Below are 14,767 nucleotides of genomic sequence, written 5' to 3'. Positions count from 1 at the left end.
CCGTTTGACCCTTACAATATTTTCCTATCGAGATCCCGCTGTCATGAAGTAATTTCCTTGTAACAAAGTAGACATTCGAGAGTAATGCCCCTCATTACTCGAGGCTTATTGTAGGGAACCTCGGATATTATTGAATTGCTCTAAGTTAGCACGAACAATGATTTTCTCATTAAAAACCTCGCCGGAAAAACTCATTTAGGACAAAAACCAGTCTAAGAAAAAAAAGAGTGTGACGCGTGCTTTAAAATCCAAGGCTTTGTGCCGATCCTTGTCGATAACCTACAAGTGTTATTCAAAAAAATAGAAATAATTTGACTGGGGTCGTACCTTCATTCGGATTTTGGATATTTAACGTGATCTCCCTCAATATCAAGTCCCCATGAATTTTGACCTCGATCACTTCTCCTCTCATTTCGTGTGAAGCTTCGCCCAGACCCTGCTGCTTCTACGGTCTCTGTTGTATGGTTGATATCGATCTCTATTCAACCTTAGCTCTCGATCGATGTCCCTTTTGTTCCTATCTATGGGCCTGTTAGGATAAACAGGCCCAGAAAAGGTCCTCAGTTGATCATCCTCGGCCCTGATTTTCGATTGGTATGGATTATGTACGTCGGCCCAAGTGATAGTGGGTACTCGATCAAACTTCACTTCAACTGTTGTGAAGCTATGGAACTCTGTTCGTTGAGACCTTGAGTGAAGGCTTGTACAACCCAATCGTCGGTGACCGGTGGCAGATCCATCCGTTCCATTTGAAATCGAGATACGAATTCCCTAAGCATCTCGTTGTCTTTTTGCCTTACCTTGAATATGTCCAACTTTCTAGTTGCAACCTTAATGGCTCTAGCGTGTGCCTTTACAAAGGAATCTGCAAGCATAACAAATGAGTTAATAGAATTAGGTGGTAAATTATAGTACCATACCATGGCACCCTTTGATAGAGTTTCTCCGAATTTCTTCAGCAACACAGATTCAATCTCGTTATCTTCCAAGTCATTTCCCTTAATGGCGTACGTATAAGAAGCAACATGCTCATAAGAGTCAATGGTCCCATTCTATTTGGGTATTTCTGGCATGCGGAATTCTTTGGGATGGGCTTCGGAGCCGCACTTGGAGGAAAAGTCTTCTGCATAAACTTCTTCGAATCCAAACCCTTTAGAATCCGTGGTGCCCCCGGTATTTGATCAACGCGGGAGTTGTATGTTTCTACCTTTTTATCATTCAACTCGATTTTCGTTTCTCCTGATTCAATCCGTTTAGTGAGCTCCTCAAGCATTTTCATAATAGCAGGGTCAGACCCCGAGACATTGGCGTTCAATCTCTCTAGCATAGGTTCGGTCCTACGAACAACTTTTGGTTCGGGTTCTGGTTTGATCCCACTTGGTGCTCGATGCTGATTATGTAGTTGTGCAATAGCGGCTTGCTGAGCCTGTAGCATTTTAAATATAAATTAGAGGATGACTCCACCATCTTCTCCGCCCTGCGTACCTCGACCACCTGATCAAACTTCCTTGCGTACACTACCTTGGGGATCAATGCTCAGATTTGCATTTAGGGCGACATGTGAACTGACATCGACAGGATCTGCAATTGGTACTCCCTCGAGGCCAACCTGAGGCACTTCGATCCTTGGGGTGGCTACATTGTCATTTTCTCCATCGAAACCGAGGCCGTTGTCGGTGTGAGTGGATACTGCTTGTGAGTTTGACATGTTGATCCTGAAATCAAAAACACTCACAAGAATAAGTGTACAATAGTGTGTGTTATGAGAATTAATACCAGGCAATCACTATTATCCTTAGTCCCACAGTGGATGCCAAACTGTTTACTCTAAAATTCGCATAACAATTAAACTTATAATGTGGTTTTAAGAATATGTGATTTCGCCTAATACCAATTGATAAACGTAATGATAAATGATGCAAATTGACAATAATACAAAGCAAACCAGCGTTTGGTCAATGCCCTCGAGCTTGGTAGAGTAAGAATAGTTAAAGAGCAGTAAGTTGATGAGCAGAAGAATAATATTATATTGCTTTTATATTCATGAATGTAAGGTAAAGAAATTGTGGTATATTGCTTTGATATCAAGAATGTAAGTGTTCCACAAATGATTGGAACTCCTTTTTATATAGTAGAGGAATCCTAATTATGGTATAACTCTAATTACGGAAGAAAATCTCATGATTGGCTGAACAACCGGTCTTGACTTGATTTGTGCCCGGATTCTTGCCACGATCTTTAGCCGATCCCGGATATCTCAGTTTTCGTTACTCAACATAGCTTCGATCTCCATCTTATTTGATCTCGATCTTGATCGACCTCGAACTTAATCGGTCCCAGGGTCTCGATAACTTAACCCTGCGCCATAGATAAAAATCGAGGTCCAAACTTGATCTACCACGTTCCAGCCTTGGTCAATCAAACAAAAAGGGGGCATCCTGATTTTGATCGTATACAATTTGGAACTCTCTCTCTCCTTTTTTTTTTTTTTTTTTTGAGCTCAAATCCAATTTGAATCTGCTAATCGTTATTTCACTAGATCATACAAAAGTGAGATGTACGTATGATGAAATTAATAATATTCTCGCCTAGAGTCCAGTAGGGGACTAGGTGGTTTTTAGAGAAAAAGACGTTGTTTTCTGATACTCCTAATACTAGTGATTTTTTCTTTTTACAATAGAATCTATATTTTAGGAAAACCTAGTCCACTAGGGGTTGAGCAGGTTAATATTGTATTTGCACCCAAAGGGAGTGTGCAAGTTTGAAGTTCCCCTTCCCTCCTTCTCTTAATAGTAATAACAAACATATTCTTCATTTTAGGAAAACCTAATCCGCTCGACGTAGAGCATAATATTTATAGTAATTGTGTTTGCTCCCAAAGCGAATATAAGCAAGTTTTCTTTTTCTTTTTTGTCTTCTAGAAGTATTTTAAATCGCTAATTTGTCAAACAAAGATTGAAGAAATTAAATATGTGATGGACCTTTTTATTGAACATAAAACTAAATGACACAGTAGGATAACATAATATAATCCTGATTTCAAAATTTTAAACCATATATATAGCTAGAGTTGTTCTTCAAAGATAATAATACAACAAAACTCAAGAGAAATTGTGGATTCCATACTGAATGGACAAGTACTCATATGACATCCGAAGAGTAACAGAGCTTATTCATCAAAGGATAATATCAAAGTTTAACACACACACACACAAAGCCTCTACATTTGTCAAGGAAAATGTGTTCTCCTGCGACGAATTTGGTAAGCATGCGTTGGCAGCGTTGCATTGCTATCTAAATAAGGGATATATGGAGTATGGAATATTTTTATACTTCTTACGTCCCAAAAAATGGTATTGTTTGCGGTACAAATTTTGTGAAATAAGCTGTTAAATTTTTAAAATAAAATTTACATGTTTACAAACCTAAGCAATTACAACTTTCTGTAATTATAAATATTTAAAAATACTTTAAAGGGATAATAAAAGAGAGTATTTGCCTCACCAAATAATAACAGTACTATCTTCTTGGAAAGAGAGTAAATATTTAAACATTTTCAGTAAAAAATGATCAACGGATAGCCAATTATTTTATGCAGAAAAGAAATCCTAAAAAGCGTGGCTGTGGTCCCTCCCTAAACTTTTGTGGGCCTTTCGGAGTCCATGAGGCCCAGGATGAAGATCACAGGTTTTCCGCTCATAAATTACGCAGAATGGACTTTTTTTTTAAATTACTGCATTTAGAATTATTTTGGAAAAATTGCATGTGCTAAAATTTCAAAGAAAGTTGGACAAAATTTTCATCCATTGCCAAAATTTTGTGGCGATCGTCTGAAAAATTCTGATAATCTATCAAGATTTATAATAAAATTTTAACGATCACCATAATTCTTACGTGCTTTAAAATTCTGTCCAATATACTTTAAAATTTTGATATGAGTTATTTTCTCAAAACTTCAGTCACTGAATTTGTGTCTTTCGCCCAAACGAATGAAAGTAAAATTTTTTTTTTTAAAAAAAGAGAGTAGATTTTAGGGGTATTATCACTTTTAGCTCGCGCCAGAAACTATTTATATTTGTTAGCCAAAAAAGTGTATAAAATTTGTATAATTTTTGCATATAACATACAATATATATATATATATATATATATAAATTTTATATATTTTCGATTATTATTTTTACAGCGACTAAACAGTGTCATTTTTTCTAAATTGTATTGGGTCGTGGCCCATGATAGTCGCAGGGACACTTTTGTCATTATATAGGTTAGTGATTGTCGGGAATCTTACATGCAAACGTGCCAGGTGCTGAATATATTCATAAAATTCAGTATACGACATTATAACACCCAGTGGGAGTATTAATGTGGTGAAAATAAATAATAATCGTGTCATGTCCATAACAAATCAAACGGTAGCAATTAGATTATCACTTAACTGTGGATAATATTTGTATACATAATTGTTGACGTAATTTCAGAATGTAAATATGGTGAATTCATTCTTTATATTATGTTTTTATTACTTAACTCATTATGAATTCAATATTATGAGATCAACATATGATGTTTACTGAAATTTTACCACTTATATAAAAGCTCCGTGTGAAAATGTTAAATTTTGTTGAGCCTGTACCTTATTATTTATATCCACCAACGTAAAGATTAATGCCTTGCATTATAAAGAATAAACACCAGATTTAAGTAAATTCCCAAATACAATGTAACATATTATATTGTTGCACGCCGATAATTATGTTTTCTCTTCGTTTGTTGACACAATTATTATGAACATTGCTCTAACATAATTTGTTTAGCAGATTATTCATTGCAAAGTTTACAAGTTGGAGTTAATTTTAGTTGATAAGTAATGATTATATGACAGGTGAAGGGAAAAACAAACAAAGAGGAAAGACAAAGTCGAATCACTAATCTCTCCGTTTCAAAATCTCATTTCCTATAGGAAATCGCTTAACAATATCTCCTCTCTCTCTCTCTCAGAGCAAACTAACTTTAACAAGTTAAGTGTTTATTTATGAATGAATTTGAATTTTATTGCCTTCGCTGAACGTCTTATTCAAAAAATTAAATAAGTAGTCCGTATATTCAGATCATATTTATTGTCACGTTCCAGAATTTTTGGACCCGGCCGTTTCTTGGAATTGACTTTTCGAAAATGTAGAATATAGCATTAAAGGGTAAACACCAAGTGGAGATGAGTGGGCCATTCTCTTTTTTCAGTTTATCTAACTTTTTGGAGGTCATATATTTACTGAAAGTGTATTACTCCATATTTAAGACGATTATTAGTGAAGGATAAAAGGAAAAAGCATATTGTTAGAAACATCACAGAAACCAAAAGGCCATTCTATTGAACAAGTTATATATAAACTCACAGAACTAAATTGACAAAGTAATTTTTTTTAAAAAAATTAAAGGAAAAGAAAGAAAGAGCTTAAATTTTGCACTAACAATATATAAATTTCTTGCACCATGAGATAAAGTTGTCCTTTCATAGCTTCATATGGTAAATTTAAAAAAATGGAAGAGCAACCTGTTATATCCAATTAAATTGGATTAATAGTGTAAAACGAATTTGATCTAAGTTTGGTTGACTAACACTGTAAAATTCTATACCATGAGGTTAAATTACCCGCAATAACATGAACTTATTCATAACAAATATGATAAGATAACTTGCTATAACAGGTAAAATTTCACTAATAATATACTCCAATTAAAAGTTCTGTACACTACCTATTTATATAACAAAGCCAAATTTCTTATATTACAAATATATACTTACAACATAAATCCTTTAATAAAACTAGAGTGGAAGTGGAGGTGTTTAACCACGGTTAGAAAAGAGAAACAAAAAGAGAGGAGGGAATAAACAAACAAACTACACGTCATGATTCAAAAAAACAGGGAAGGAGCTAGGGACTTATTGCAGATCCCCAATATACCACACCTCGTATTTTAAAACCCCACAAAGAGTAAGAATAGTGGACATTGCCTCGTTACTCCTGAAATATAAAATAAAAACATACTCCTATATAGAGCTAGAGCCTTATTCATATTTTCATCTCCTGCATTTCTTCTTCCCATTTTTATTCCCAAGAGAAAAAGTTGGTTTTCTGGTCTTTGCTCTGCTATTTCTTGCTTGGGAGTGAGTGACTGAAAATTAAACCCCTTTATCTCTTAGTTAGATTAAAAAGAGAGTACAAAGAAAAAGAGACAGATAAAGCCATACATCATCAGCACTGTTTCATGAAACTTTTTCTCCAGCAAAATCATAAGGTAACTGAAATCATCTCATTCCATGAATCCGTATTTTGCGCTTCCATTGTACAAAGCAGTGCACTACCCTTACTTTTCAGCTCTCACTTCTTGGTCTGCAGTGACTACTCCTTGAGCTAAAGCAGTACGTAGTACTTCTGTCGTTTTCATTTTTTAACTTTTGAAAAACTTGTTTATATTTCTTGTGCAACCAGCTTTAGAGAGAATAATATCAGTCTACTATCAAAATGGGCAAAGAGTGGCTGTACTGGGGCAGCAGTGGCAGTGGTACTAGTAATAGATCTACCCATAGAAGAAGAGGATCAAGAGGAGAAGAAGTAGTACTGAATAATAATGAAGAAGCTCCTCCTCCAGCTGGTTGCATGTGCTTCCAAATCTTTGATTTACCTCATTTTCAGTTAGCTTTGAACCAGCAATCTCGTTCTTTCAAACCTCATTCAACTTCTTCTGATTTCCTTCAACAAGAACAAAAACCTTCTTTCCTCAAAGGTAACTTTTAACCAAATCACCCCAACTTTATATATGGGGTTCTTTCTCTAGCCTTCTTTTTGGTTATATGTGGGAGTTTGACTAAAAAAACTGCAGGACTTGAAGCACCAAGAAACAGCTTGGATTTAGAAGAGCCTGTTGTGGAACGGAAATCTGTGTCAAGTTCATTGTCTTCATCAACCATGAAAATAGACGACCAAAATTTGAATATCCCGGTTAGTATAATTGTAACCGTTACCTTCATTATCTTGACATTAATATTTTAATAAGCATTTCATTTTCCAAAGTCTTAAAGATAGACTTTTTTTTGTTGTTTTTTTTTTTGGGGTGGGGGTGGGTGGGGTGGGTGGGTTAATGTTTGATGTTCTTTGAAAGTTGAATGTTGTGATAATTATGATGCTGTTTGAACATTTAATTATTTTGTTGTGAATTAATTTTGGTCTACGTAAAATATTTCAGGTGGGAATTCAAATCAGAACAAGCTGTGATTCCAGATCATCAAGAGTGTCAACGTCAACCTCAAGAACAAGGACAGATGATATTTCATCAGAATGTAGCAGCACTTCCCCAGCGGGGACCAAGACTCCAACTCTAGTAGCTAGACTTATGGGTCTTGATCTTCTCCCTGAAAATAACTCCCCTCGTATTTCACTTTCCACTTGCAATAGTAATAATCCTCCACCAAAGTCCAAGAATGTGGTTAATAATCAGAGCCACGGCGGCCAGTCAAACAGTAAAAACAGAAGATTGAGCAACTTTGAAAGTAGTGACAATGGTACTCTGTCACTTCCAGAGACACCAAGAATATCTTCAGCTAGCAGGAGGTCAGATGTGGATCATTATCATCACAGGTTATCACTTCAAATCAACAAAGAGAATAACATGGGTGACGTATTTGAACATTCGGCTTATTCTACTGCTAGCAGAAATATGGCCAGGAATAGGAGGATGAGCAGCTATGAAAATATTGAGAATTACAACAGAAGTCCAGGGTATTATGCTAGGCAAATTGTGAAGCAAGTCAAAGAAAGTGTTAGCAGAAAAGTTGGTCATGACATTACTAACACAAGTTTCAGAAGGAAAGATGACCAATTAGCTACTGCTAAATATGATGATCAAGTTGTTTTGCTTAAACCAAAGAAACAAACATCTAAGGTTTTAGCCAAATTACATGGAGATGATCATGACTTTAGCCCAAGTAAACAAACAACTCCTTGCTCACCTAGGTTCAGATTCTTGGAGCCCAAGAGTAGTAAACCAGTCAACTCATCGACGGCAAAAAGTCAAACTTCTCATTCTCCTAGATTTTCACCATTATCTCCACTTCCAGAGAACCCCACCACATTACCAGCTAAAATAGTCACAAAGCCCAAGACTCAAAGTTCACAACAAGAGCAAGTGAAACAGAAGCGCCATTTAGAGCAGAATGCTATTCAAAAGGGCAAAGGTGACAAATGCCGCAGTAGTGCACATCCTAAGAAGCCACCGCAAGCTTGTGATGCTATTCGTAGCAAGAAAGAGGAGCCATTCGTTCGTTCAGCAGCAGCAACTAATAAAGACAAGAAGTGCAAGAAAACTTCATTGTCAAATCAACTTGTTAACAACAGCGTTCCCACCATTTTGCCATTAAAGAAAGACCCTTCTCCACCACCCACCAAATTACTCATTAAGCAGGTAATACAAATATTTTGTACTATACTTTTACTATTTGAAAGTCAAAGGTATTCTTCCCAATGAACCCAATTTTTTCAAATATTTTTTTCATATTTTAAGTAAATTATTAATTATGATTAATTGTAACATTTTTGAATTACCTTTTAAATATGTAGATTTTATGTTTAAATTAACATTGAAAAGTACATTGTTTGACTCAAATATTATCATCCCTGCCACAAAAAATAAAACCAGGACGTTTTTTTAGTTTTAATTTCAAACTTAGTAGGATTAATTAAATCTTGTAATTTTCAAAAATGAGTAAATCTTTTTCATGACATTTTGTGCATTATTTTTTTGGTTTGTGATGACAGTCACAGCAGCAAGAATCAGATACTCATCCATCGAAAAGGAACACACAGTTATCTAGTAGTTCGAGCCATAGGTACAAGCATTATAAGCTCACCACGAAATTCCAAGAAATGAACCGCGACACATGTAACGGTGCTACCATTTCCGGTGATGGAGCCGAATTTCAGTACATTCAGAGAATACTAAAACGTACGGGTATCGACAAAAGTACTCCCCTGTCCTTAGCCAAATGGTACTCTCATTCTCACCCTCTTGACCCCTCCATTTTTCACCACTTTGAACTTTTTCACCTCCCTATAACCACTTCCATTTTCACCACCCCGAATTCTACTTTAACCCTGAGATGTAACAGAAAGTTAATTTTCCAACTTGTGGATGAGCTCCTAGTTGATATCTTGAAACCATATTTTAGTTTCAAGTCAATGCAACGTTGTCGAATGAATGGGAAGGAATTGATTGACACGTTGTGCATGAGAATACGAAGCTTCCCTTCAGCTAATTGTCAAGTTCTTGAAGATATTGATGCATTGATTGACAAAGATTTGGAAAAAACAGAGCTTGGAATAGCAAGTGATCCATTTCAAGAACAAGTGGAAAGCATAGTAAGTGAAATTGAACGTGACATTATAGAAGAACTAATGCATGAAACGGCGTACAAAGTAACGGTGTGAGGGAAAAAAATGAGAAGGGGTAAGAGAACAAGGTCTGACGAAGGTCACATGGGAGATTCACGTGACGAGATGCCATTCGTTTAAGGATATGGGACCAATTAACTTTCTCAAAGGTTGGACTGCTTGTGCCTTGGAAAGGGCAAACAAAACTTGGGGTTAGAGGGGTACACATGGGGTCGTAAAAGTGATACGTATACTAGTTGCTTTTTGGAGGGGTCAGATGAGGTGGATAAGTAAAGTGGGTCGGTTGGATTTAATTAAAAGTTGGACGGGTTAATTTTCTTGGCAGAATGGCCTAAATAACACCTATACTTGTGTCACTTTGTTATGTCAGTCCTTCTATGTGTCAATTGAACACTTATACTCCTTCAAACCGTGTATAATAAACGCTTGTGATAGGAGGCTATCAATGCGTGTAATACAATCTCCTCCACGTTAGCTGCCACGTCAAAAAATAACAATGTGTAGATGCCATGTCACATGGTAGATTAAAAATAATCAAAATCAAAAATAAAAATAAAATTCAAACATAAAAATCCTGTATTTCGATCATGCTTTTCCCGTTTCCTTATCCTTACCCCATTGTCTTTGTATTTTATGTTTCTACTATCATATGGGTTTTAGATCCGAAATTTTGACCGGAATTTTCGCCAATAATGACTCTTATATTGTATTGTATCTCGTCGATTGGGAGGTTGGGAGGTCGGTCACTTCACGACAGGTGGTGGAGAGGCCAACATTGGCGAGAGTTAGGGTTTTGTAACGGGAGGCGGAGGAGGAGGCCTTGAGGTTTTTTAGGGTTTGGAGAATGACGGAATAGGGTTTAGCTTGTATTTGAAAGGGAGGGTGCCAAAATCGGAGTCGGAGTCGTGAGCTGCTCGCCTTGAGTTTCAGATATAAAATTCTGATTTTGGGTTGGATCGCTATAACTCTTTTTTTCATTTAAAATTTTGGAATATTTATTAGGCTTCCCTCTATTGAAGACTGTTCTTCCCTAGTTGAGCACAAATTTTGATTTTTCTACTATTTCTCTTTCAGGAATAACTTTTGCATTAACTCTAAATTGGGTATGATGCAAGCAGTTGAGGATAAAGAATTTAAGTAGTAGAACCGTGTGTGTATTTTTGTATATAATTTCTAATTTATTTCTTTGTGAATCTGATGGATAGGAACAATAAATGTAGAAAGCAGCTTAGCGGTGGCGGGATGTCCGGAAAAATGGAGGATGTAGAGAAGGGGAAGGGGGTTTACGCGAAGAGAGGAGTGGAAAATATTGGAGGGGTTGGGAAATTTCTTCCTTTTCTTTTTATCTTATTTTATTTTATTGTCATTACTTTTTTAGTTTAAAATATTTTCTTAATCAAAACATTACCTTCATTTACTCTTAAGCGTGTGTACCCACGCACTCTGTAAAACTTAGTATATTCAATGCCACATAGGCTTGTAATGGTCAAATATGTTTAAAATATTAGTTTTAAGTATGTATAGGTGCCTATTTGAAACTTTGTGAGGTAGGAGGACCGGCTTGTCAAACTCGAATAAGTAGAGGTGTCTCCCAGACAATTCTGCCTTCTTTTAATCTTTTTGGGGTTAGTCCCATGCATGTTCTCAATTTAATTCCTGTTATCAAACGTATATTATTATAGATCTTGAATAATTTTCTTATTCTTTGGCGAGATGCTTATACTACGTCAAATCAAATCCCTTTAAAATTGTTTTAAAAAATTAGCTTTTTCCACTTTCACGCGCCAACAACTATTTATATTTGGTAGCCAAAAAAGTGTATAAAATTTGTATAAGTTTTGTATATAACATACAGAATAGAATGTATATATATACAAAAAATATATATTTTTCGGCTATTATTTTAAAAGCGATTAAACAATGTTATCTTACCAAAAAAAAGAAATACCTTAATAGTGCAAATAGTTCAATTCAAAATGTAGTATCAAATGTTGTTGTTCAAATTCCAGTACTGGCTTATAACAACTCTAATCATTTGCATATTATTCGTTATTCCTTTTTGAAGTATACGCAATAAAAAAAAAATTGGAAGGATTTGAAGACAAAAATAACAAGACAAGGAACAAAAGGTTATGTCATTACTTTTAGTAAAGCGACTCAGTTATACACCAGAAAGAGGTATCAAATCATAAATCATTACGATATGATTCCTAGGCTTTTTTATGAAAAGATGAGCTTAAAGTTTGTCATAATAACACAACAATTAAGCTAGTAAGAACGAGCTCATTGTATAATACAAGCTGTATTAAGATTCCGTTTTAAAAAGAAATAAAGTACTACCCGAACAAAAGGAGGACAAGAAAACAAAAGCACCCTTCCAAAATCTTCCAGTGAAAGTTCAGCTAATTACCCCTCAAATGAAGTAAAAATGAAAAGAAGCAACTATTCACCGTTGACTGTCAAAATCGCCTGTAATTAGAGAGCATATCTATTATCTGAAGTTGGTACTTTGTGCATATATCTGAATCTGATACAAGCTAACACGTTTAAATGTTAACCTTTCTATCGACTTACAAAACTAAATATATTGACAGAATTTAATAACTCAATTAGTTTCTGAGTTAAAGTTCAAATTGCCTCTGCCTTCCCTAAAAGAAGCACTCCGTTTTTTTTTTTTGAGTCCGGAACCAAAATGTGATTCTTTTGGACTCAAAGAATCGAAATTTGTAGAAAAAAAACACGGTGACCAATTTATATAAAAAGACGCTATACTTAGCTTTGCCAAACGGCCATTAAGGTATAGCGTCTTTTATATAAATTGGTCACCATATTTTTTTCTACACATTTCGGTTCTTTGTGTCATGACCCGCCACACCATCATGCCTCATAGGTGCCACTTATCATATATTTTTGCCATATGGAATGGTTACATAAGTTAGGAACTAGATCTTGGTGGAATATTCTAGAACTATGGAGAATTTCCTTGGAAATGTTCTAGATATTTATGCATTTGTAGGAAGGTTCTAGAGAAATATAGAGGTTTCTTAGGAAGACCCTAGAACCCTATAGAACTGTTAGGAAAGTCCTTAGAAGATTCTAGCTATGTAGAATATTCTAAAGAAGGACTTATTTGTAAATACGGAAGGACTTGTAGAACAATTATTATTTACATACTAGCCCCTAGGTGATTAGTATAAATAGGGGGCATTCATTTGTAATTCATCAACTAAGCAAAATAATCAAGTTCTCTCTAATACAAAAGCTACATTTGACAATTCTCATGTGTTCTTTCTTCCATTCTATTAGCGATATGAGTGTAGTAGGGCTGACTTGACATAGCAAAAACGTGAGCAAGTTATGCAAGATCGTGAGTGAGTTGCCAAGTGCCGTACGTGCAGTTAGTTTAAGACTAAGGACGTGACATTTGAGTCCAAAAGAACCAAACATTTTGGTTCGGACTCCTTTTTTTGGTTGTATATATTGTAATACTGAAAATGTACTTTATATTACATAAAGTTAAATTCTTCAAAAACTTTAACTTCATCTACACTTTGTAAGTCACTTTCATCAAAACACTTCACTTTTTCTTTCGTTGGACAACTTTTTAGAAAGAAAAAAAGATCTAGGTATGGTTTTATGGAAAAGTTTTTACTACATAAAGGAAATGTGTTTGGTTCTTTTTAGCTTTTAAGAGGGATTGTGAGTGTTTCAAAAATATGTATTTCAAAAAAATTGCCAAGATGCTTTTTTCTTTCAAAACTTTTTCTAAAAGAAATAGTAGTAACCTTAGGTTACTTACATAGAGATGAGACCTTGCAAACAATGAAACAAAAAATCTTTCACTAATTAATTATGTCCTGCCCTTTGACCCACCTACATCGTCCGCCTACCGAAAGGGAAGAATAAGCAAAGAAAATACTTTTTGTATGTTAGTAAAATCATACGTACTATATACAGTTACAAGCTAAAGCTAGCTGCACGAGGTGAACACTCAACTATCTCTGGCAAAAGTTAAAAAGGAGTTCCTCATCATACTCTACAAGAAAATTTCTTCCTTAAATAGGTCCAATTCACCACTACACTTTCCTTTCTTTCAAAAGAAATTCCTTTCATTAGAAGCCAATTCTATTCGTATCTTATCTTATCTTTCAAATGAAGTTTTGTTTTTCCTTTCTTTTCGGCCATTACTTTAAGGTTTTGCTTTTTCTCTTCCTTTTCAACTTTTTCAAATGTTCTTTCCCTTACCTCTTTATCAAAAAAATATTTTTTACATTGTCTATTTAATTATTTTAATCCGTTGTAAAAATAATCTACCTTATTTTTCGGGTTGGTAATGTCACTTTTCATAAACGTACCTATAGTTTTATCTTTTAAGTAATATGATAAGTGTACAAAAGTTAAGCTCATTCAAGAAGTAGAAAGAAATAAATGAAGTCATAAACACAAGGTACGAAAATCATTCGTTTGAACCTGGCAACCTGCTATCACGTATAAGAACAGAACCACCATGTCCATTGGACATTTTCCAGTTTCAATTTTGGTAAAGACTCCAAAGAGGGAGTTAGGCATTAAATTTGAATTATCTGTAAAGGGTACTTGGACAATTTTTCCAGTTTTAATTGAAGACAAACCCGAAAGAGGGAATACGTATATAATTCAAATCTGCGGTACATAAGTCTTGTGTCGGTATATATGGCACTGTATATAAGGCATACTACTATATAGGAGTAGTATTTTGGAGAGGAGATCTGAGAAAGATAAATTAATTGGTCAAAAGAAATACACGTGACTAGGAGGAACAGTCTTCAATGGATCTGCCTTCTCCGATCACGAGGCCACAATTCTCAAACCCAATATTGCATCCAACAACTTGTGTCGGTATCCGTATATCTGCCCCGACCCTTCCCCCAACTTTTTTCCCACTATCACTCCCACCCTCCCAAGGAAAATGGAATTGCAACACTGTACTGACTGCATTTTAATCGTTTCATAGCATAAATACAATGTTTTTTTTCCTTAAATATTCGATATTCATCTGGACTAATTTGAATTCGCGTGGTAAAGGCTTTCCATGTTAGAATTTTTATGGCACTATCAATTGTGCGAATGCGGCCTCAAATAATTGCAAGTAGTCGATGTAGAAATACGCTTAACTTGACAACCTTTGAAAAAATGGATTTACTTGAAACAGATATATATATAGTATTATCACATCATATTAAGAATGTTTTCTAACCATCATATTCCAAACATTGTTACATGTAAACATTGTCATTTTGTCTTAGTCCTTTAATCGGGTGGATGCATGCCAATGATAT

The 14,767-nt window shown here is 35.1% G+C and overlaps 1 protein-coding gene across 2 annotated transcripts; it reads left to right on the top strand.

The window, feature by feature from the left end:
• Positions 1 to 5,954: 5,954 nt before the first annotated feature.
• Positions 5,955 to 9,688, top strand: LOC107825904 (uncharacterized). 2 transcript variants are annotated; one of them, XM_075255299.1, is made up of 5 exons: positions 5,955 to 6,300; positions 6,495 to 6,789; positions 6,895 to 7,004; positions 7,249 to 8,463; positions 8,817 to 9,688. In XM_075255299.1, exons 2-5 carry the CDS (start codon positions 6,528 to 6,530, stop codon positions 9,483 to 9,485), a joined length of 2,256 nt encoding a protein of 751 aa, XP_075111400.1. In that variant the 5' UTR covers positions 5,955 to 6,300; positions 6,495 to 6,527; the 3' UTR covers positions 9,486 to 9,688. The 2 variants fall into 2 exon arrangements, with proteins under 2 accessions (XP_075111400.1, XP_075111399.1); XM_075255298.1 differs by having other exon boundaries at positions 5,958 to 6,300; positions 6,886 to 7,004.
• Positions 9,689 to 14,767: the final 5,079 nt, after the last annotated feature.

This window comes from Nicotiana tabacum, chromosome 6 (assembly GCF_000715075.1).
Source record: "Nicotiana tabacum cultivar K326 chromosome 6, ASM71507v2, whole genome shotgun sequence".
In the NCBI taxonomy this organism is placed as follows: Eukaryota; Viridiplantae; Streptophyta; class Magnoliopsida; order Solanales; family Solanaceae; genus Nicotiana; species Nicotiana tabacum.
This window is presented reverse-complemented; position numbering and strand designations above follow the sequence as displayed.